Here is a 26,516-nt window from a genome sequence, read left to right as displayed (position 1 = left end):
CAACAACCAGGGTCATATGATTATGGGTGTCTGAGGGGAAATCAACAACCGGGGTCATATGATTATGGCTGTCTGAGGGGTCACCAACAACCAGGGTCATATGATGATGGGTGTCTGAGGGGTCACCAACAACCAGGGTCATATGATGATGGGTGTCTGAGGGGACACCAACAACCAGGGTCATATGATGATGGGTGTCTGAGGGGAAATCAACAACCAGGGTCATATGATGATGGGTGTCTGAGGGGACACCAACAACCAGGGTCATATGATGATGGGTGTCTGAGGGGACACCAACAATCAGGGTCATATGATGATGGGTGTCTGAGGGGAAATCAACAACCAGGGTCATATGATGATGGGTGTCTGAAGGGTCACCAACAACCAGGGTCATATGATGATGGGTGTCTGAGGGGACACCAACAACCAGGGTCATATGATGATGGGTGTCTGAGGGGACACCAACAACCAGGGTCATATGATGATGGGTGTCTGAGGGGACACCAACAACCAGGGTCATATGATTATGGCTGTCTGAGGGGTCACCAACAACCAGGGTCATATGATGATGGGTGTCTGAGGGGTCACCAACAACCAGGGTCATATGATGATGGGTGTCTGAGGGGACACCAACAACCAGGGTCATATGATGATGGGTGTCTGAGGGGAAATCAACAACCAGGGTCATATGATGATGGGTGTCTGAGGGGACACCAACAACCAGGGTCATATGATGATGGGTGTCTGAGGGGACACCAACAATCAGGGTCATATGATGATGGGTGTCTGAGGGGAAATCAACAACCAGGGTCATATGATGATGGGTGTCTGAAGGGTCACCAACAACCAGGGTCATATGATGATGGGTGTCTGAGGGGTCACCAACAACCAGGGTCATATGATGGTGACTGTCTGAGGGGTCACTAACAACCAGGGTCATATGATGATGGGTGTCTGAGGGGTCACCAACAACCAGGGTCATATGATGATGGGTGTCTGAAGGGACGCTTACAACCAGGGTCATATGATGATGACTGTCTGAAGGGACGCTTACAACCAGGGTCATATGATGATGGGTGTCTGAGGGGACACCAACAACCAGGGTCATATGATTATGGGTGTCTGAGGGGAAATCAACAACCGGGGTCATATGATTATGGCTGTCTGAGGGGTCACCAACAACCAGGGTCATATGATGATGGGTGTCTGAGGGGTCACCAACAACCAGGGTCATATGATGATGGGTGTCTGAGGGGACACCAACAACCAGGGTCATATGATGATGGGTGTCTGAGGGGAAATCAACAACCAGGGTCATATGATGATGGGTGTCTGAGGGGACACCAACAACCAGGGTCATATGATGATGGGTGTCTGAGGGGACACCAACAACCAGGGTCATATGATGATGGGTGTCTGAGGGGAAATCAACAACCAGGGTCATATGATGATGGGTGTCTGAAGGGTCACCAACAACCAGGGTCATATGATGATGGGTGTCTGAGGGGTCACCAACAACCAGGGTCATATGATGGTGACTGTCTGAGGGGTCACTAACAACCAGGGTCATATGATGATGGGTGTCTGAGGGGTCACCAACAACCAGGGTCATATGATGATGGGTGTCTGAAGGGACGCTTACAACCAGGGTCATATGATGATGACTGTCTGAAGGGACGCTTACAACCAGGGTCATATGATGATGGGTGTCTGAGGGGACACCAACAACCAGGGTCATATGATTATGGGTGTCTGAGGGGACACCAACAACCAGGGTCATATGAGGATTGGTGTCTGAGGGGTCACCAACAACCAGGGTCATATGATGATGGGTGTCTGAGGGGTCACCAACAACCAGGGTCATATGATGATGACTGTCTGAAGGGACGCTTACAACCAGGGTCATATGATGATGGGTGTCTGAGGGGACACCAACAACCAGGGTCATATGATGATGGGTGTCTGAGGGGTCACCAACAACCAGGGTCATATGATGATGACTGTCTGAAGGGACGCTTACAACCAGGGTCATATGATGATGGGTGTCTGAGGGGACACCAACAACCAGGGTCATATGATGATGTATGTCTGTAGTAGCACCAACAACCAGGGTCATATGATGATGGGTGTCTGAGGGGTCACCAACAACCAGGGTCATATGATGATGGGTGTCTGAGGGGTCACCAACAACCAGGGTCATATGATGATGGGTGTCTGAGGGGACACCAACAACCAGGGTCATATGATGATGGGTGTCTGAGGGGTCACCAACAACCAGGGTCATATGATGATGGGTGTCTGAGGGGACACCAACAACCAGGGTCATATGATGATGGGTGTCTGAGGGGACACCAACAACCAGGGTCATATGATGATGGGTGTCTGGGGGGACTCCAGTAACCAGGGTCATATGATGATGGGTGTCTGAGGGGACACCAACAACCAGGGTCATATGATGATGGATGTCTGAGGGGACACCAACAACCAGGGTCATATGATGATGGGTGTCTGAGGGGACACCAACAACCAGGGTCATATGATGGTGGCTGTCTGAGGGGTCACCAACAACCAGGGTCATATGATGATGGGTGTCTGAGGGGTCACCAACAACCAGGGTCATATGATGGTGACTGTCTGAGGGGTCACTAACAACCAGGGTCATATGATGATGGGTGTCTGAGGGGTCACCAACAACCAGGGTCATATGATGATGGGTGTCTGAAGGGACGCTTACAACCAGGGTCATATGATGATGACTGTCTGAAGGGACGCTTACAACCAGGGTCATATGATGATGGGTGTCTGAGGGGACACCAACAACCAGGGTCATATGATTATGGGTGTCTGAGGGGAAATCAACAACCGGGGTCATATGATTATGGCTGTCTGAGGGGTCACCAACAACCAGGGTCATATGATGATGGGTGTCTGAGGGGTCACCAACAACCAGGGTCATATGATGATGGGTGTCTGAGGGGACACCAACAACCAGGGTCATATGATGATGGGTGTCTGAGGGGAAATCAACAACCAGGGTCATATGATGATGGGTGTCTGAGGGGACACCAACAACCAGGGTCATATGATGATGGGTGTCTGAGGGGACACCAACAACCAGGGTCATATGATGATGGGTGTCTGAGGGGAAATCAACAACCAGGGTCATATGATGATGGGTGTCTGAAGGGTCACCAACAACCAGGGTCATATGATGATGGGTGTCTGAGGGGTCACCAACAACCAGGGTCATATGATGGTGACTGTCTGAGGGGTCACCAACAACCAGGGTCATATGATGATGGGTGTCTGAGGGGTCACCAACAACCAGGGTCATATGATGATGGGTGTCTGAAGGGACGCTTACAACCAGGGTCATATGATGATGACTGTCTGAAGGGACGCTTACAACCAGGGTCATATGATGATGGGTGTCTGAGGGGACACCAACAACCAGGGTCATATGATTATGGGTGTCTGAGGGGACACCAACAACCAGGGTCATATGAGGATTGGTGTCTGAGGGGTCACCAACAACCAGGGTCATATGATGATGGGTGTCTGAGGGGTCACCAACAACCAGGGTCATATGATGATGACTGTCTGAAGGGACGCTTACAACCAGGGTCATATGATGATGGGTGTCTGAGGGGACACCAACAACCAGGGTCATATGATGATGGGTGTCTGAGGGGTCACCAACAACCAGGGTCATATGATGATGACTGTCTGAAGGGACGCTTACAACCAGGGTCATATGATGATGGGTGTCTGAGGGGACACCAACAACCAGGGTCATATGATGATGTATGTCTGTAGTAGCACCAACAACCAGGGTCATATGATGATGGGTGTCTGAGGGGACACCAACAACCAGGGTCATATGATGATGGGTGTCTGAGGGGTCACCAACAACCAGGGTCATATGATGATGGGTGTCTGAGGGGTCACCAACAACCAGGGTCATATGATGATGGGTGTCTGAGGGGACACCAACAACCAGGGTCATATGATGATGGGTGTCTGAGGGGTCACCAACAACCAGGGTCATATGATGATGGGTGTCTGAGGGGACACCAACAACCAGGGTCATATGATGATGGGTGTCTGAGGGGACACCAACAACCAGGGTCATATGATGATGGGTGTCTGGGGGGACTCCAGTAACCAGGGTCATATGATGATGGGTGTCTGAGGGGACACCAACAACCAGGGTCATATGATGATGGATGTCTGAGGGGACACCAACAACCAGGGTCATATGATGATGGGTGTCTGAGGGGACACCAACAACCAGGGTCATATGATGGTGGCTGTCTGAGGGGTCACCAACAACCAGGGTCATATGATGATGGGTGTCTGAGGGGTCACCAACAACCAGGGTCATATGATGATGGCTGTCTGAGGGGACACCAACAACCAGGGTCATATGATGATGGGTGTCTGAGGGGTCACCAACAACCAGGGTCATATGATGGTGGCTGTCTGAGGGGTCACCAACAACCAGGGTCATATGATGATGGGTGTCTGAGGGGAAATCAACAACCAGGGTCATATGATTATGGCTGTCTGAGGGGTCACCAACAACCAGGGTCATATGATGATGGGTGTCTGAGGGGTCACCAACAACCAGGGTCATATGATGATGGGTGTCTGAGGGGACACCAACAACCAGGGTCATATGATGATGGGTGTCTGAGGGGACACCAACAACCAGGGTCATATGATGATGGGTGTCTGAGGGGACACCAACAACCAGGGTCATATGATGATGGGTGTCTGAGGGGACACCAACAACCAGGGTCATATGATGATGGGTGTCTGAGGGGACACCAACAACCAGGGTCATATGATGATGGGTGTCTGAGGGGACACCAACAACCAGGGTCATATGATTATGGCTGTCTGAGGGGTCACCAACAACCAGGGTCATATGATGATGGGTGTCTGAGGGGAAATCAACAACCGGGGTCATATGATTATGGCTGTCTGAGGGGTCACCAACAACCAGGGTCATATGATGATGGGTGTCTGAGGGGTCACCAACAACCAGGGTCATATGATGATGGGTGTCTGAGGGGACACCAACAACCAGGGTCATATGATGATGGGTGTCTGAGGGGAAATCAACAACCAGGGTCATATGATGATGGGTGTCTGAGGGGACACCAACAACCAGGGTCATATGATGATGGGTGTCTGAGGGGACACCAACAATCAGGGTCATATGATGATGGGTGTCTGAGGGGAAATCAACAACCAGGGTCATATGATGATGGGTGTCTGAAGGGTCACCAACAACCAGGGTCATATGATGATGGGTGTCTGAGGGGTCACCAACAACCAGGTCATATGATGGTGACTGTCTGAGGGGTCACTAACAACCAGGGTCATATGATGATGGGTGTCTGAGGGGTCACCAACGACCAGGGTCATATGATGATGGGTGTCTGAAGGGACGCTTACAACCAGGGTCATATGATGATGACTGTCTGAAGGGACGCTTACAACCAGGGTCATATGATGATGGGTGTCTGAGGGGACACCAACAACCAGGGTCATATGATTATGGGTGTCTGAGGGGACACCAACAACCAGGGTCATATGAGGATTAGTGTCTGAGGGGTCACCAACAACCAGGGTCATATGATGATGGGTGTCTGAGGGGTCACCAACAACCAGGGTCATATGATGATGACTGTCTGAAGGGACGCTTACAACCAGGGTCATATGATGATGGGTGTCTGAGGGGACACCAACAACCAGGGTCATATGATGATGGGTGTCTGAGGGGTCACCAACAACCAGGGTCATATGATGATGACTGTCTGAAGGGACGCTTACAACCAGGGTCATATGATGATGGGTGTCTGAGGGGACACCAACAACCAGGGTCATATGATGATGTATGTCTGTAGTAGCACCAACAACCAGGGTCATATGATGATGGGTGTCTGAGGGGACACCAACAACCAGGGTCATATGATGATGGCTGTCTGAGGGGTCACCAACAACCAGGGTCATATGATGATGGGTGTCTGAGGGGTCACCAACAACCAGGGTCATATGATGATGGGTGTCTGAGGGGACACCAACAACCAGGGTCATATGATGATGGGTGTCTGAGGGGTCACCAACAACCAGGGTCATATGATGATGGGTGTCTGAGGGGACACCAACAACCAGGGTCATATGATGATGGCTGTCTGAGGGGAAATCAACAACCAGGGTCATATGATGGTGGGTGTCTGAGGGGACACCAACAACCAGGGTCATATGATGATGGGTGTCTGAGGGGCCACCAACAACCAGGGTCATATGATGATGGGTGTCTGAGGGGACACCAACAACCAGGGTCATATGATGATGGGTGTCTGAGGGGACACCAACAACCAGGGTCATATGATGATGGGTGTCTGGGGGGACTCCAGTAACCAGGGTCATATGATGATGGGTGTCTGAGGGGACACCAACAACCAGGGTCATATGATGATGGATGTCTGAGGGGACACCAACAACCAGGGTCATATGATGATGGGTGTCTGAGGGGACACCAACAACCAGGGTCATATGATGGTGGCTGTCTGAGGGGTCACCAACAACCAGGGTCATATGATGATGGGTGTCTGAGGGGTCACCAACAACCAGGGTCATTTGATGATGGCTGTCTGAGGGGACACCAACAACCAGGGTCATATGATGATGGGTGTCTGAGGGGTCACCAACAACCAGGGTCATATGATGGTGGCTGTCTGAGGGGTCACCAATAACCAGGGTCATATGATGATGGGTGTCTGAGGGGTCACCAACAACCAGGGTCATATGATGATGGGTGTCTGAGGGGTCACCAACAACCAGGGTCATATGATGGTGGCTGTCTGAGGGGTCACCAACAACCAGGGTCATATGATGATGGGTGTCTGAGGGGACACCAACAACCAGGGTCAGTTGATGATGACTATCTGAGGGGACACCAACAACCAGGGTCATATGATGATGGGTGTCTGGGGGGACTCCAGTAACCAGGGTCATATGATGATGGGTGTCTGAGGGGACGCTTACAACCAGGGTCATATGATGGTGGCTGTCTGAGGGGACACGAACAACCAGGGTCATATGATGGTGGCTGTCTGAGGGGACACGAACAACCAGGGTCATATGATGATGGGTGTCTGAGGGGACGCTTACAACCAGGGTCATACATGGATGGGTATAAGTGACACCGACGAACAGGATCATATGAGTGTTAAGAAGAAATCAATTAGTAAAAATACACCTAAGCATAGAAAGAAAAAAATCAAACAGAAGTGAATAAAGACCCCGATTGTGGTAATTAGCAGAATATCCGTTTTTGGTTTCTCCAGTGTTGGGAGTAATGTAAACGCTGAAAGTACATTTCGTATTTTCGCCTATTTAATTTTATCCTATAGTGGTAGGATGTCTCTTTAGGGAGAACAAATTTGTGACTATTTCAAGTTTCTACACGGACATACTAGTTTATGTCGTCCTAGTGGTAGGATGTCTGTTTAGGGAGAACAAAAGAGGGGCTATTTTAAGTTTCTAAACGGACAAACTATTTTTCACTATCACTTTCAAACCATTACTATCAAATTTTATTTGAATTTAGAAAATACACGAACTTTTGTATGGCTAAAAAATGCATTTCACTATAAATAGTAATATACTTCATTATCGCTTCCAATTGAAGCTATCAACACATACCCTTTGTGTACCTTGGTTTTATTAATCGTTCCATACAGAACTAGTACAGGGTCTATAAGAAGGAAGTGTAGAGAGCGGACAAGGACTTGTGTCAACATTGTCATAAATCAAACGTTCACTTGAACGTACCAACTACGACTAGGCACTGGTAGTATAGGTATTTTATTACCTACATTTTATTATTGAATATGAGATACACTAAATAACTTGTTTTTGATGTGGTTGTCCGCTTTCTTAATAATATACTTACAGGTACTCATTGTTATTGCTTTTCTAGGGAACATTTCACCCGGATTTTATCATAATGAAATAATACGAAGAAATACGGGGACATGTGGACTTTCCAAGACATGACATTGGTGTATCTATTCCCTTGTTAAAACATAGGTTTTATCCAACATAGATATACAGATCTATCTAAAGATAGCCGTTGATAATCAGTATTTCAGAGGTCACCAAATTTAGACTATCATCTCATCAAGTTAATGTAGAAACAGGTAGATATCAAAATATTTATCGCAGAAATCGGTTATGCACTTTGTGTGATCTGGAAGATATAGAAAATGAATTCCATTTTATTCTTAAATGCTCATGTTTCGACACATTACGCACATCTCTTATAAAAAATATATTATACCAGGAATGCGAGTGCATTTAAGCTAGTTCAACTACTGACAACGGGCAATAAAAGAGAAATAGCAAACCTAGGGAAATATATATATCTAGTGATGAAGAAAAGAGAAATTACTTGAGATAATATGTAGATATGTTGTCTACACCGGGGAGTGAATGTGGAGTGTGTGTGTGTTGTGTTGTGTATTTTTTGTACATGTATGTATATGCTGTTTGACTCGAGGTATAAAGAACTTTAACACAATATGAAGTACGAAGGGCGTATCCCCAGGTCATTATCGATGTAACGTCCTAATAACAAACATTACACTCTCAATGTTTGTTGACATAAACGTTCACCGCGTCTTTGTTTACACTAAAAAATACATTCAAAATATAATATTATTTCATTATTATGCATTCAATTCTTAAATAAATGTGGTTTTGCCTTTAACTAAGATAAAACAAACTTAATGTGAGAAGCGAAATAGATGATTGCCGTCCTTTTCATGCTTATGCCTGTAATACGGAAGGCCCACAGGGATATTATTTGTTAGCTTTTATTTGTTAATAACAATTATCAATACTGATCATTTAATTATGAAAAGTATTTACTGTCTTTTTATATTATTTTTTTAACACTAAATACTATTTATATTTATCCTTTTTTGTTTATGTTTCGTTATGGAAAACTCAATTACATATACACTTCTTAAATCACTTCTGTTGTTCTTCTTTGCTGTTACTTACTTTTTATTACTTATTTGTTAATACTTACTCCTTGTTTGTTGATGCTATTCTCAGATGTAAGCAAGTATATTCACCTTTAACCAATTAAGCGTATCGATTAATGTTAACCTTCACAATAATAATTCAAATACTTTTGCGTGTTCATTAGAGCTGAAGTCGTCCATTTCGTCGGACAGCCTTTTCACGCTTTTTAATTATAAAGTTACAAATAAGTAAAAACAAATTAATAATAATAAATAAGTAACAGTAAATTAGTAAATTGTCCCTCCACCCTCCATGGCTTCCGTAGTGTGTCGGTATGATCAGTCCATAAACCATAATGACCAGCCATTAACAAGGAATATGACGTCATCGTTACACTACCACCTGTCTAATAACATGTAACACGAAATGTTCCACGAGGACATCTAGCAGTTGTGTTTAAAATTGGTCATACATTCTCTTATTTGAATGTTCAAACAAAGCCCGAAGTTCGCAGGCATATATTCCGTGTATTGTTGTTTAATATGCACAATGTAAACTGGCTTTTCGCTTTAAAGTCCTTATAAAGAATTAAGCCATCAGCAGCAGTCAGTTGTACGCTTATACTAAACAATGAGTTTCCCCTACAGGTAGAACCTGGTGGTCAATTCCGTCTCATTACGTCATTGTTACGTGGATGTTGATGACCTGTCAAATTTATTGTTCTGCCCCGAGTCGCTTTATTGAAAATATATCGTTATTGATATATCTTCTGTCATAGTTCTCGACGGGATAATTACGAGAACAGATTTGTTTCTAGTCCAACTCTGACCAGTTATAGGGTCAGTACGGTTTTACGTCATACGGGCCAGTATCGGAAATCACTGGTTTAGTCTTAGCGGTAAGTAATTTTAACCAGGAATGAAAGTTTTACTGGAATTTTCATTTTTTGAACAATATACATGTAAATGTGTATTTGTTTTTATCTTCATTGTTACATGTATGAAACAAGCATTTGTATAACTTGATAAATGAATTATTATTATTGTATTGTCATTACAATACGTGTAATTATCATTTATAATTAACTTCTCTTCTCAGCTGTAAGGAATGTATACAAATGTAAGGACCAGCGGTTGACAATATAAAGATTGCACACGTACACGTACATTGTACGCGTGCAAAAAACACATGTAATCAGTGTATTTATTTCATCCCCAATAGTTTTTGTTTAATAAACCCGACAATGTTGAAAATTATCGAATGAAAAAAAAAAACACAAAAAAACAGTCACCAATTTCATTACCTATTCTTATAAACTTTCCTTGGATGTAAGAAGGGTGAGAGTTGGCGTGAAAAACTGACAATAGTTAATGATGTACGTAGATCAATGCCTCTTTTCTCTTCTTCCGTTACAGAATGGCGTTTATGTCAATAATCATTTTGAGAACGAAATTACATGGAATGCAGCATGGAGTCTCGTGATAGATACCCCGAATGTAGCTCAGGAATTACCGAGTCGATGGACCGGCGTTATTCTCCTCGTATAACACTTCCCAACAGCTATGAGAAAGTGCCGGGATTTTTATCCGCCATTGTAGATCCTTATCCAGTTCCCGTTATAGATTATCCGCAAGGAAATAAGACTGGTTTGTGTAGCGGTAAACTGACGTTGTTTCACGAGTATTCACCATTTATGAACAGTTACAAAATATATCATATGAAAGATACGTCACTTCCGGAAGAGGAAGTGGTGGCTCCACCTGTGATACGTCAGCCAAAGTGTCAAGCTCAACGGTAAGTTTTCGTCACACACAGATGGTCGTGCATTTGGTTTCGTTTTATTTGTTTAACGTTCTATCAACAGCTAAGGTAATTTAGGACGGCCTCACGTGCGTGCGACATACATGCGTGTGGTCCGGAACTCTTTTTGTATTATATGATTTGTGTATGATATGATGAAAATCTTTATGATATATTTCGGAATCTTAAAATGTTGTGTACTTCTTGACGAAAATGTATCTGAGTATGTTTTGGAATTTTGAATTTCGGCGTATTACATGATGAATATCAATGTGAGTAGGGTTTGGTAATTTAGATTGTTGTATATTATTATAAGGAAAATGGCGGAGCTTTACGAACTTCAAGTTCTAAAATTCAACAGATTTCCTATTTTTCATTATGTCTTAATTTGTTACAGTTCTTTCTCTAAATCCTTATCGAAAGGCAAGTCACGTGGTGAAGAAGATGCCGACAAAATCACTTGTGACATCATCAAGAAACACTGGTGCTATTATATAATGTGTCTTGGATTGTGTTTCGACTGAACTCTGCATGTAAGTGTATACATTCTGACGATAGTTATATGTCTACGATGGATTCGTCAATGACCGCCATTATCAATCCAACTTAACCTATTGACTGTAGCCTCACCTAACTAACCACAAATAAACAAACGTGAATGTTATTGAATAAAAGTGTACAAAGAGTGTAATTTTCCTCGACATTTGTAGTTTCATGATCTCGACACACGAGTTGTCTTTCTTGGACAACACACGATGGCGGAACCAGCTTTAGCTATCACAGCATCGCGTTGTTATGAATGGACCGAGACCACAATTAGCTTAGCTATATGTTTCATTGTAACATTAAAATTCATAATAAGTTCCCAAAATCTCAAATGCAACTTTCCATCTCACCTGGCCAAGACCAACATCTGAGAAGCAAAATATAAAAGTTTCAACCCAGCATGTTGGGCATTTTCTGGAGATAGCTGTCAAAATGTGTCACCAACGTGGATTATATACATCCGGGTCAGAGGTAGAGGTCGTCAAATCAGGACTCATCACACAGGGTCCTGGAGCACATAATAAATGATCAATATTATTATTTTACATCACAAAACCTAGGATTGACATCTCTACTATAAATCCACATTAAATTCATCAACAAAAATCAAGTTCAAAGAGGCATTTGATTTGTTTTCCTGAAATACATACATTTTTGAGGGGACTTCATTCGTGAGGCCTGAACCCGGAAGTACTTAATTATGGTCTCGGTCCGAATATGGATCAGGATATCGTATTTTAAGTGTCCTGCCTGTAGAATATTAAAAATAAAAATGTCACTATGGGACATGTTTTTATTAATTGTATGTTATCGTGTCGCGTGACATCACCGAACCTGTGCCATTGAATTAACATAGGTGTCCTAGCACAGGGCTAGGCCGTGTAATGCATTGCAATCTAATTAAAATCTAGATGGTCACTCTCACTACGTTACATGATCCCGTAAGGGGTCACGTCAGGGTGACCTTTTGGACTAGCCAATCAAATGACTACTTCCAGAATCTGTATTTGTCCGAATTAGCATGACTAGAGTACATGTAGCTTGTATAATCTATCAATTTGTTTCACGTCACTTCGACCCACAAAGCATATACATGTAGCTATATACATGCTATGCCGAAATGGTTTGCTTCAGATGCATGCTATGACGAAATGTGTGGCTTCGATGACATCGACAAGTTGACAATTCGCCCTGAAAGTGAAATACACATATCTCAGAGGTCATCAGAACGTGACCCTTATGGGATGTTGTTAGATGTTCATGTAACGTAGTGAGAATGACCATCTAGATTTTAATTATATTGAATGTATTGCATATGTCATCGAGGTAGATAATTCTAACAAAAAGCTAATGTGCACCGTAGTGCCTATACCAGTTAGGGAGATAATGCTGGCACAGATTACAGTATTACGTGTACGTTGGATACGACGTTTATCTACAAGTTTGATAAATATTCACATATTGCTTTTTAAAGGACCGACAACTCAAAGGAATTCTTTGGCTCGCTTAATTAGAACAATTATATCAGTACTCATTTGATCTAGTTTAACACGTTTGACCCAAAAGACATTCTATGTTTAACCTAGCTATCTTATATCCGTGATCGTAGGATACTGATTCCCGGTGACAGTCACCGAGTTGTATTTTACGCAGCATGTGAATATTTCAGTCACATTTTAATTTGTGTCTGACAAAGAAATGTCGAGTCAACACACAATGCATTTCAAACAATCACCTCATAAGTATGCACTTGTTAGTAAGACGAAGCTACTTTAAAGCTGAATATTAAATGTTGTGTAATTTGTGATACATCTATTTGTTGAAATTGACGTCATTACACTCCATCAGATAAATAGAGTCTTAATATAACATTGCCAACATATAACATTTACAATTATACCGTTAAAATACAGGTTTAAAGGGACATTCCTTCATTCGGACATCAAAAACATGTACAATTTCTGTTGATGAAATCTATGTCCGAACGATGATTATATGAGTGTTTGTACCTATAAGTAATGAAATTCATCCCGAAATGTACAGGAAAAGGGCGTATATTATACAAATACCGTACGCGTGTGTTTTTGCGGTAATTTGTGATACTTCGGGTCGAATTAACATTTTTCAGGACTTACTACTCGAAGAACTTGGCTTATTTTGAAAGATTATAACTTTTACTACTTGGAAAAAATACATATTTTTCTAATAAGTTTAATTTTGACGACCTACACTTTATTCAAACGAATAATTGCCCCTTTAAATAACTTTAATATTCTTCAGGATTCAGTACATATTTTGTAACTCTAGATGTTTTGTCGCACGATTTCACATGGTCGTCATTTGTTATTATAGTCAAACAATCAGAATTTTTTTCCTTTTGTTTGTTTATTTGTTTTTGTAAACAAATTATATTGATCTAAAATACAGCATGGATATCCCCTATATATAAGTATAGACACCTTGAACAAGTACATTTGTAACTACGCTACGTTGTAAACCATATCTCACCAAACACAAGACTCACTGGCTAAAATACAAACAATATTCCACCGCCATCGATTTGGTATTGCGAGCTTAACCTAAATTAACAACAATGACAGCCGCCTAGACGGGATGACGTTTTTACTGGAATCTAGGATGTCACAATATGGACCACGAGCAAGAATTGTTTTGTGGTTTCGCATTCATATAAGCTCGACTTTAATTCGGAACATACTTTCCTGACTTTGTTCAATTACTTGTATGCGTATTTATATAGTCACGTGCAAAAACATGTGTATGTCCATGTCAAGCACCATAAGAAATTTCTCTCTAAATACTTTTTATGAATCAATAACTTGAAGTTATAAATAAGTATTTACTCCTACCAGATTGTAGGTAATATTTTAATTTATTATAGGTTTATATTTTAAGTTCAACTTATGATGTTACCTACATACATTTTATATTTTATATATCTATATATAATGTACATGTATTAACACAAAAATGTATTATTACTCTTGTACTGTCTGGTTGCTTTCTTGATGTGGAATATATTAAAGGACCAGCCATGAAGCAAGCATATGAAAATTCCTCGTCTCACTTTTGAGAAAATGACATTTGTTACAAGACGACTGACTTGGCATCACAGTTCCCCCATCTCGTGTCGCTCAAGTCAGTCGGGTCACGAGAAATACGGATCCACAACAGTTCTTTAACACAGAGACATACTCTGTTATAGGGGTGATATCAAAGTCTCCGGAACGAGGACCAAGGCTCGCTGATTGATGATATATATACATGTACGTCTCTAAGGCCAGGTCTTTCCCCTGACTGATGATAATAACAAAAATATCTAAAACCACAGACCGACGCGACAAAAAAACCCCTTAATACATTCGACTATTTTACGATTAAAACGATAAAATAACTAATAGCAATTTTAACTATCAAATCATTTTTATACAAAGCAATCTCTATCCAAATATAATCACCTTTAATTTATCTATATACTTATCATTATGCACACTGGTATGTATTTTTCGGCATATCCGTCTAATTTTGTTTTGGCACCGGATATGACGCGACAGGTGGCGTTCTGGTCAAGATGAAGTATGTGATTGGTCAATGTAGCGGTCAATGCAAAATGCAGATATACAGTTAAAAACGAAACAAAGTTAAAGGGACCTCGCGGTAAACCAATATTTATTTTTTATCATATTATTGGGTATATCTTTTTAAAAAAGTAACCTTCTGAACAATAACCATTCGAATTCGATGATGTAGGCCTATGTACATAAAAACAGCAATTATCAATTATTAAAAGGTTATCAAACAATCTGAACATGCAAAAAATTTGTGACATATACGATAAACGCATTCGCACAATAAACTAAAACACATGGAAACAAAAATGGCTTCCAATGTGAATCGACTGCGGTTGAAAACGATAACAGCTTCCGCAATGAAGAGAATAATAAAAGGAAAATGGGTCAAACACAATCCTAGAATTAAACTTGGGAAGCAGTACAATAGACTGTAACAGTTCAAACATGAAAACAGCAATAATACGGACGCCGCTCGTATTCTGCTTGATTGTTTGATAGTAGGTCATGACAATCTCGGTAATATTTACACAAACTCTGCAATATTTCCACAAACTCGATAAGATTTCCACAAACTCGGTAATAGTTCCACAAACTCGGTGATATTTATACAGTCTGTACCAGTACATCGCTACTGTCACTATACTATATGAACAATGTTTACACTTATTTACACATAAATATGTGTGCCGTAATATATACAGAACGTGTTATTTAACATTTAAACCACTGTGTATAATATCGTTATCCAACTAACCCACATGGGATAGAGATATCGCCTTGTAAACTATCGTGTGTTAGTGCTGCCACGATTTCAAAACAGTCACGTAATGATTTAAAAATAATTTCCGCGCTAAATTTAGAGAGGGATTCCCAACTAAATCGAGTGGTCAAGCTGGACATAGGGATTGACTGTGAACATTGGGACAGCACAGAAACATAACTGGAAAGAAACAAAACGCGTACATTCAGTGAAAATTGCAACGTTTTTACCGTGATGTCCCTTTTAAATTGAATGCAAGCTGAATAAGTGGATGCATCTACTCAAATGACACATTTGCAGTCTTATTATCACCAAAAATGATTCAAACTGATATCATTTTGATATCCGTGCTGAAACTGCGCATTTATTAATTACAATGTAGTTCGTTAACTTATTTCACCAGTAGTTTTACATTATAACCACCAGCATTAAAACTATGCCGTTTATCTTTTTTAAAGATATTTCTTGTTATACCTATAATATACTTACTTCGTGCTACAGTATGACATAAACAGGCACTTTAACCTTGTTGTACTTGTACATGGTATTGGAACATTATCAAAAGGAATATTTATAACATACCCAGATCACACAGGGACCTGACAATTTGCCGCATCTATGTGTAATGTGACCTTCCCTAGCGTGTATACCACACTTTCAGACGTTTTTTTTGTGGGTAGGGGGTAGGGGTGGGCAATAGATACAAATTTTGGTAAAATTGGTACTCCTCGGTGTTCATTATAAATATAATCTAGCTCCGCCAAAACACGTCTGAAAATGTTTTATACACACTAGGGAAGGTCCAATTACACAAAGACTGTAACAAATTCACAGGTCCCTGTGTCAAACCATAGGCAATCATACATACAGTACATGTACCAATGCATCGGCCTCGCGTGGCGCGTTATATCGGGAATTATGTCTTCCTCGCGTACAGTGACATGTTGGTGATGAGCTGGGAGAAAACCTAGTCCTACACTGTGGACACTAATAAGCACTTAAGTCACAGCAGCGTCCATTAAGGATGGCTGTGGTCTTTCAAAGACAAACTAGAACTGTGCTGCCGTAGTCCTTTGGTGTTTCCGTGTTAATACGAACCCGAGAGTAATGTGATCGAACCGACAAAAATAAACCAATACAATGCCAACATTTAACAACAAATTGGAAAGCAACGTCTACTCGAACACATCAGGAGCCGACGTAAAGCCAAGGAAATCATCACTAACTCGTCATCAACATCCGGGCCTTATGGTGCCCTGGCGTATCAGAATATGATTATACGTAATTGATACGGCCCCTGAATGACAGTACAATCATCACAATTCTCATTTCGTCAGATATTACTTACAAATCATAATCATTTCGAATCCCAGTCCGAAATATGACATCTGCCGTTATAGTTTTGCCACCTGACTTCAATATCACCGTATGGCAAGCTTTCTTCAATATCTAGCTCAAATAATGCTAAGGAAAGTTTGAGAGAAATGAGTCTGATGTTTCCAACAGCACGTCCGTTAATCATGACAAACTCGTACCCATGTTGATACAGGCACATGTACAGCCATACATTAGTGTACATGTACCAACTATTCCGTGTTCTCTTCAAAAGACGTTCGTTAGATCATATAGATTGGATACCACATTCGTATCAACGTCTGAAATCTCGATATTTTCTTTCCTTATTTATATCATTATTTTTTTTTACTATCGTCATTGGCACTTGTAGTTATAACGAACTCTCAAAACCACGTGCCCAGATTCATAACGTAACCCCGAGTGTCGGCGCTAAACAATACATTCTAAATGGCCCAATACGCCTGCGTCAATGACCTTGGTATTCTTAATAAAGACCCAGAACAACAACAAAACTTAAAGCACCCCCGTGTAATTCTACACAATGCCGTAAATCACTCTCGGCTAATACTACATGTCACTCAAATCAATTGAACATGTCGAGAAATGATTGAGTGGTTTTTAAAAAGTATTGACTAAAACGACACTTTCTATATTAATTAATGTTCTATAATGTAGAATCCATACCGAATGTTTACAATAAAAACAAATACTTTTAAACATTTGACATGAATACAGAAAACAGCTATTATGATTCGAATCGTGACACCCGCCAACACTCCTGTCGGTATATATACCGAGTGAGTCTATACATATATTGTGAATGGGTATCAACAGCCATTTTATACTGTAATGTCTAATCCTACATTATACACAAACACATTCATTTGTCAGCTATCGAAAACAAATTAACTTCAATCAAAGCTGTATAAGATGTATATATGACTAACTAGAATTGTTAAATTTAAATGACATTCTATTTATTAAATTTGGACACACGCGAGAAAAAGAGAAAAAAACTTATAACTCGTGATTTTTATGTTAAGATAATAGCAGTAACCGCAGAGACATCAAAACAAAACGGAAAACAACATAAACGAACAGCCACGAGAAGGTCAATAAATAGTTTGATTTCATCAAACCTAAAGGTATGGTGAAATCTAGGTATCGCTCACCAAGTCTTGTTAGTGCTCTTGATAAAACAAAGAACTTTTTACCAAGGCTTACAGTTTTTAAGAGCATCATTGGAATATCCACCAAGTTTTTCGTTGTAGGTTATGGAAGGTGTAATAATGTATTGTGTAACTTTCCCTCTGAAGAAGAGGACGACTTTTATTCCTATTGATATATAGAGGTTACACAACGAGTGATTGTTGGATATGGAATTTATTTCACACGAGTAAGTTATTTTTTAAAAGTTACAAAAGACACGAGCTTTAGCGAGTGTTTTTTGCAACTTTTAAAAAATAACTTTCGAGTGTGAAATAAATTCCATATCCAACAATCACGAGTCGTGTGACCTGTTTCTACCACAATAATATCGGCTTGAATCAAAGGGAAACGTGGCCAAGTATAATTTCGCGTATGCAAATAAAGTGTACCGGTGACGTCCGGGACCCGGTGATGTGACGTCATTAGATTATTGATGACGTCAATAACAATTGCAGCTTGGGTCAAAGTTCACCGTGTTAGCCAATCGAAATGCGTACAGAGTTTATACCACGTTTGGTATAAACAGATTGTTAATCAACAGCTGTAATGATTAACTGATGGTCTGAGAGTTGAATAACACAGGGTATTGTGGTAGAAACTAAATTCCAAAACCTCAGATACCATTTTATTAGATGTTTTTGGGAAAATGTCCAAGTTTAAGTTGTCCAGTTAATATGATGTTCAAAGTTTTTTGTTGTTTTTTTTTATAGGAAATTGTGTCTTGCAGGGAAATTCTTTTTCGAGTCAAACAAACACTTCACTCTGTACTTTGTCCGTAGTTTGCGACCATTTTTGGTAAGTTCACTGTCACATTAAAGCTTAGGAAGGAGTTTGTCATTGTTTTCATGACATATATTTCATAATACAAATGACACCACGTTTGCGGAGGATGTTCACAAGGTAGACTGTTAAGAATTTTGTATAATTTCATGTTTTCATTTTGAGCAGCTGTATATGAATTAGAGCGATAAAAAAGCCTCCCCATTACAATGTCGAAGACAATTGTTGATCCATATATCTTTATTTTATTTTCTCCCCAAGCGGATTTTGCTTGCTGGAATTTAACGCAACGTGAACAGCAAGAATCATTTTGAAGCGGAGTTTCTTTGTAGTAGTTGGTGACTACCTCATTTTGAGGCGGAGTTTCCTTGTAGTAGTTGGTGACTACCTCAATGAGGCCCGGTGCACACCATTCAGAGCAATGAGAGTGAAGTGTTTTGCTCAAGGACAAAACAACGACAGCACAGACCGGGCCGTTTTTTCAGCGCCCCGAGAAAACACAATCAGACACTGGTAGGAAGTGTCGTCCCAAAATGGCCTACCACCTTCATTGTCTTAAATCAGAGGAGACAATAAACATTTGACAGCCAGATAGCTTACGTTTGGTGTGTAAAGTAGAAAAGTGATCACAGCTTTAGTGAGTTTTATGTTCTATAGTCGTACTCTTTACATTGTTGGATCAGTAAATAAATTCTTTCCTTTTTTTATTTCTGTTTAAGTTAAAAGGTCAACACGACTCTAGTCGTGTGTGCTGTCAATTATCAGGTGGTATTAGACGGCTTGTGTTAGAATTAAATTTAAAAGGCCGAGACAAATCTAATTCTCCTTGTGTAGTGTTCCGATGACCCGATGAATACCATCTGATTTTAGAATATAATGTATTAATTATAGCCCATTATCTTCAGGTCAAAACTCCATATGAAAGTAATTTGGTAAGTCGGTATATGATATAGTCCTACAAACTACACGATCTATACCCTATATATATATATATACGTATGGATCAGTTGTGATAGACATTTTAAACATATATCGAGGAGTTATCCTCTCCCAGAAACACAAAAGTATACATCGCTATTCAAAATAACCTTATCGGTCTAAACCTTGCATGACTCGGTGAACGCATTTCTTCGTGGTTTGACCAAACCTTCTAGCGGGGCACGTGCTATCACTGCCGTCTTTCAATAACAACATATAGGCATGGCGAAGGATCATTTTCCAAAACAACCTAATCGAACGGACGCCTAGTGCTGTGTGGAAGTGTACGTCGTTCGGGAATGGTGGTACGAAATCTATTACAACAACATATATTTAAAATGTTATACAAATACAAGATCAGCATGGGGTTGAAATAGACAGTGGACTTCAACGAACCGTGAGATATGTTATAGCTTTTAACACATCAGCCCGCATTAAATCGAACCGTTCATGTGATAGGTCTTATGGAATCTATAAATAATATCAGTACTAGTACATAAGTGGGAATCCAACACAATCTGAGCTGAAGTATGATCGTTAATTCTCAGCAACGGTCTCCGTGACATTGAATCAGACACTCCTCAGCGACCGTGTGGTGGTCATTTTGGCCTGTTTGCTTAAGGCAGTGATTGGCATTGGACATCGTTAGACGATTTTGTTCGTCAAGTGAAGGAATCGCAAAAAAAACCCCAAAGGAAATACTTCTACAGAAAGGACAGCGGGCGCCTTAAATTTCTCTTTTAATGACAACAGACCCAGAAAAATAATATTAGTCGATACATAAGATGTGTGTATTGGCAAATTAATCATGATGGTACATGCAAACGGGTTCTGCAATTAAAACATGTGACAATACTCGCTGGTGATACGTAAATTGTGACGCAACAGTCCTTTTTGGGGTTTGTTAACTAGACTATCTCATCGTATCTGTGATTACCAGGGTACGTTCATACCCGTGTCAGTTGCAAAATTGGGATTAATAGTTAAACAGGTTCAACAAGTACAAAGACATGACGGAAGTCTTTTAATGTGTGTGGCCCTACTATTTATGGATAGATTGGTAGACTGGAGAGTTCCAATAGGCCTACATACTGGCATCGAGGCAGGAACTTAACAATATTACTCTGTCTATCTATTGTTATATCTGCCATACCTGCTTGTGTTTCGAAAGGGTCATCACAGAGGACTGTGCTATACATACCAAGAATGAAAGTACGGGCAACGCATGTGCACAGTTCAGGCTTATCGGTATAAGTGAAAGCACACCAGTGTCTCTAATGCCAGTTTACTAACGACCATTGTTATACTCCGAAATTTTAACAGGTAAAACCTATTATCTAACAGCTAATTGATAATCATATATGTCGTGTCACCTCTATAATACGGTGCCTGATGTTACAGCATGATAGGGTTGACATGCTGTACAATCTAAAAGACTCGTGTGGAGGCAAGGCTGTAAATCCTGTCACGTGTCGCAGTATAGTGATTACCTGACTATACAAACTATTAGTTACCATTACTGGTGTGTAAAAACCGTTATTGGGAATATCGAATGATTCGGGAAATCACAATGGTACTGGTAAAGGCAATGAACAGCTACTGAATGATTGATATTTTAGTTAATGACACGGAGCATTTTTCACCATCGACCATTCTACACCTTCATTCTGAAAACTGTCGAGCACAACGAAATCACAACCTACACAAGTATGTAGCCATCAAACATTGCTACAACAACAACTTAGATTTATTGGTTTTATAACGAACAACCTACCGACTTTCATCTGTTGGAGTCTTTGACATGTTGGAACCATTCGGTTGAATGGAGGCGACACATTATGTATATGTACGGTACTAAATATTGACCATGGTGAATGTTTGGAACTCCCGTTGTGCTTGGCGTTCTCTGTCATTGCTGCTGCTTCTAACTGGTAAGTGGTATCACTTATTATTTCTCCGACAAGAGGTCTTTATTTATCAGAAAGGAAAAGCGATATAAATGTGTAACACTATGACAGTGCATTCCCTTGACCCGTAGATCCTTACACATATCATAAATGTTTGTAGTTTCATTCCCATTATGATAATTTCTATTTGCATGCCATACTCGATGTAAAATATGAGGCTAAATATGGCCCTTGTTTCACTAACGTTCCTTAACTAAAACAAACAATAACTTAAAACTTTCCATTAGAAACCATTATAAAATTTAAGGACAAAACTTTTAGTTAACGAGCCTCCCTTGAATTAAGGACGACACTTTTAGTTAAGAAGCCTCCCTTAAATTCTATAATGCTTCCCTATGAAACATTTTAAGTTAAGAAATTCGCGTACGTTCAGGAATATTGAAGAAACTGGTGTTAGGTTTTAAGTCCCAGCGGTAAAATAATTCAATTCTCCAATTGAAAATATGCTAATAATAATCATTGACTAAAATGATTAACGGCGGTAGAATAACCATCAGGGAAAAAACATGACACATCCAATTATTTTGTAGAAAAAGTTCATTTAAAGTGACGAGACTTGATGGAACAGTACTTTATGTACACACAATGTTTATGCGAATACAGACTGGTTGTATAAAATGTGCCTATTTAGTATAGGTCTGCTTATACATGTACAAACGACATTTTGTGATACTTGATGGATATGATATCAAACATATTTTAAATAGATCTAATAAACATACAGTTATTCATTGTTCAGCACAAATATTGAATTCTTATGCCGTGAGCAGTACAGGAAAGTAACCAAATATCCAATCCCGTAATATATTTAGTAGGAAAGAAAGCCACACTCCATCTTGAACACAATTCGTATTAACCTGCCGTAAAAGAGTTTGAAGAAAGAACGCATTTATCAACATCACTTTGAATTAATCAACCGATTGATCATAGTACACGGTCGTAATTAATATTTGTATGCGTTTGATATCGTGTGCATACAGACACACCTAAGAATAGAATAAAAATGACAAATGCTATAATAATTTGATAAAACGTATCGAATGACAGTCAGCGTTTGAAGAATGTAACTACATCATACTTTTAAAGGTTCTGGATAGCGTGTAGCGATAAAATAAGCATGCATTCTCATACCTCTGAGAAACCAACAAATCTACACCGTCTGTTTCAGCAGTTGCAGGTAACATGATTATATATATACGTCTGTACATATATATGGATGACCTTAAATTCACTAAATATTTGACGAGAAATGACAAACGTCATATTTTCATGTTTCACTATTTCTGTGTTTTTTTTTAATATTATAACCCATTTATTGTCCGGTCATAATTTTTTCTTCGTCCATGTTAAAGTTGCCTAGGTCATTGGCTACTCCTTATCGACGTTTGGCCTCGTCTGTATAGCCTAGTGCTGATGGTTCGTCACAGTTTTATCAATCCACGAATCGTCTACCCAGTCTCCTTATCCCTGTCAAATCTGTACAAATAAACTCTTCACGCACGGCTAGCCATACTATTATGGTTATTTAGCACCAGCATTTGTATCCGTGCAGCTTTAAGAAACTACTTGGGTCGGGGATTTACACAGAAGGCCGGTAAAACGCGAATGGTGTGGGCTTTCTTTAGTGGTTTTATTGGACATCGGGTGTATCGTATCTGCTTAATCACAACTAACGGATCAATTAATTCACTCGCCATTCACAGATTTATTCAAGTGTTAGGTGATTATGTATAGACTCAATATCCTATATGATATAATACTATTATAATAGGGGCCGCGGTGGCCGAGTGGTTAAGGTGTACCGACACTTTATCACTAGCCCTCCACCTCTGGGCTGCGAATTCGAAACCTACATGGGGCAGTTGCCAGGTACTGACCGTAGGCCGGTGGTTTTTCTCCGGGTACTCCGGCTTTCCTCCACCTCTAAACCTGGCACGTCATTAAATGACCCTGGCTGTTAATAGGACGTTAAACAAAAACAAAAACAAAAAGATTCCAGAGATCTACAGTGGGATGACAATAAAAAGTTAGGCGACATGAAAGACACCAATGCCGATATAGTTTTTAACGTTTGGCTCATATAACTAATGATACAGACCTAGATTGTCCTGGTATTTAATTAACCTCATCAAGCGTTGTTTTGGAAGCCTTTGAAATTTGTAATGATATCTCTCACTTTTTATTTGATTTAATCACCATACTGATTCAATATAGGCCAATAGGATGTTCGCTTAGAGATACAAAATTTAAGATAACCATCATTTCCTTGCAGAGCAGGCTTAAACAGTGGATATGTTTGAAGTGTAAGACTTGCTCCCATAGGGAGATACGAACCTTAGTGGTTGATGAATAACCCAGTCATACAATTACTACGGGGAGGAAAGACTTTCAGATAGAGACACACGACATGCCGTTACAATAGCCCCAAGACGCATGTTTATACAAATTCCTATTACATATCTGAATTAGTGGCACCTCCGGGATGAGCATGTGTCAGAAAGGTGCTAGGTAATCGAAGGAAATCTAATATTAAGAATGTTCCGTCAAGGCTGACCTTGGAAAATGGTTAATGTGCCTGTCGGTTGTAGTTGTTTTAGTAACGATCACAAATGATGGCAGTGCGAGTACTTTCTTCTTTCTAGACGTATTTCAATGGCTTATTAACGCTTTTCTATATATATCTTACTGCAGGTAACGGGAATAGTATGCAAGGGCATTGATCCCTTGTGTAGGCTTCTGGTTATATTACTGCCCACCGCAAATATATTTCATATATACCTACTCAATATGTTTTCAGTGCATGTATAGAGACTACTGATATTTAAAGGAAACCGTAATTATTGCGAGCGAAATTGAAAACAAGATGCTAACAATTTATAGATCTGAGAGAAGACCCTTACAAAGTACATGGATAATAAGACCAGGTGTTTCGGAAGAGTAAGCGTAGCACCTTTCATTCAAAGACACCAGTCATTCAGATATAGATTAGACCGGAGAGGTTCCACCAGGGACATCTACAAACATGGAGCACGTCTTATTTTATACAGTAGGCCTACAAGGGGCGGGAGGGGGGGGGGGGGGGGATGTTGTGCTCTTGTTTATAGGTTCTGTACAAACTGTTAAATCAATGATGTGATCTGTAAAAAGATACATCGTCATCAAATCTAAGTGAGCTTGAAGTTTTGTGTAAGATGTCTGTTACCTGTTATGATAAGTTCTCCTTTTATTCTAATAGAAAAAAAAACAAGTTGAATATCCCTGTCTTTGGAACTTCCGGTGCTACTTGTCTCCATTCTTATCTCCTACTTGTCAATCCCAGTAATTGGCCGGTAGAACACATGCGACTTCTGCTGCTGTCATCCATCACATTCTACAGTGTTGTATGTAATACTCTCACAGATTGCATTGTCATCCTACGTATCCTCTTTTATTACTATTTGTTTCTGAGAAACATCTATCATTTCTGTTTATCTGTTGATAGGTCTGATGCTGTCTTTTTCTACCCTTAATGTTTGTGAAATATGAGTTATCGAGAAGCAGTAAAATCTATTGAAATCTATCATATGGCTATTTTATAGATGGAAGTAATCTTTCCTTCTTATCATTATTGCTACATTAATAAAGATTTGGATACTACACAGGTATCGCATTTTGAGATGTCTTTCAATATGTCTAAAATAGTTTTAAAATTAATCGATGGATTTAACTGGTTTAATATCTTTACTTTGCTTTCGTTTTAGGATAAATTTTGAAATTTTGAAATTATAAATTGTGCTTTAAACCATAGCATTAAAAGAAATTTAGAAATGATAACTCGGGAGACAACCATATATTGTGAAAATCAGACAACGTACACACACTCTGTTGACAAACGATTATCTTTAAAAGGGATTAGTCCGTGTTCTTTATTTTGAAAAAATGTCATGATGTCCTCATTTTAACACGTCATCCTGTCCTAATTTGACACACGACGTGCAGTCCTCATTTGACACGCGTCATGATGTCCTCATTTGATACGCGTAATGTAGTCCTCGGTTGACACACGTCACGATGTCCTGATTTGACATATGTTATGCTGTCCTCATCTGACGAACCTCCTAATGTCCTCATTTGACAAACAGCATGATGTCCGCAAACAAAACATTCCATGATGTCCTCATTCGACATACGTCATGATGTCCCCATGTCACACTCAGTGATATCCTCATTTGACACGCGTCATTATGTCATCAGTTGACAAGTTTTTTTCTGGAAAGGAACACGTGTTCTGCTTCATCAACAACATTCAGTTTGATGTCTTTCTAATGATAAAATAACTCATCGGAATTATGAAACAAAATTTATTTTAATCCATTAGTCTGTCAAGGGCACGTTGCACACGACACATAATACCGTGTGGTAGTGCATGGTAACAAGTCTGGTTATATGTAGAATGTTTCAATTAGTTCACTAACAGTTGCCCTTTGCGTGATGAAGAAGTAGAAG

The 26,516-nt window shown here is 40.2% G+C and overlaps 2 protein-coding genes across 2 annotated transcripts in view; both read left to right on the top strand.

The window, feature by feature from the left end:
• Positions 1-9,829: 9,829 nt before the first annotated feature.
• Positions 9,830-11,530, top strand: LOC117344186. Its single transcript, XM_033906841.1, has 3 exons — positions 9,830-9,943; positions 10,461-10,839; positions 11,243-11,530. The coding sequence occupies exons 2-3, from the start codon at positions 10,502-10,504 to the stop codon at positions 11,367-11,369; spliced, it is 465 nt and encodes a 154-aa protein (XP_033762732.1). The 5' UTR covers positions 9,830-9,943; positions 10,461-10,501; the 3' UTR covers positions 11,370-11,530.
• An 8,745-nt stretch (positions 11,531-20,275) lies between these two features.
• The window catches only part of LOC117344032, a 42,357-nt gene continuing 36,116 nt past the window's right edge, over positions 20,276-26,516 (top strand). Inside the window, exon 1 of the mRNA XM_033906630.1 lies at positions 20,276-21,995. Coding sequence (XP_033762521.1) covers positions 21,932-21,995 — 64 coding nt within the window. The 5' untranslated portion in view covers positions 20,276-21,931. The remainder of the gene's footprint in view (positions 21,996-26,516) is intronic.

Source organism: Pecten maximus, chromosome 15 (assembly GCF_902652985.1).
Source record: "Pecten maximus chromosome 15, xPecMax1.1, whole genome shotgun sequence".
NCBI lineage: Eukaryota > Metazoa > Mollusca > Bivalvia > Pectinida > Pectinidae > Pecten > Pecten maximus.
This window is presented reverse-complemented; position numbering and strand designations above follow the sequence as displayed.

Bases quoted from the DNA above. Each gene is read 5' to 3' on its own strand.
- LOC117344186 (XM_033906841.1), top strand. From the start codon at position 10,502: ATGGAATGCAGCATGGAGTCTCGTGATAGATACCCCGAATGTAGCTCA. The intron at 10,840-11,242 runs GTAAGTTTTCGT...AATTTGTTACAG, and splicing joins CCAAAGTGTCAAGCTCAACG to TTCTTTCTCTAAATCCTTAT.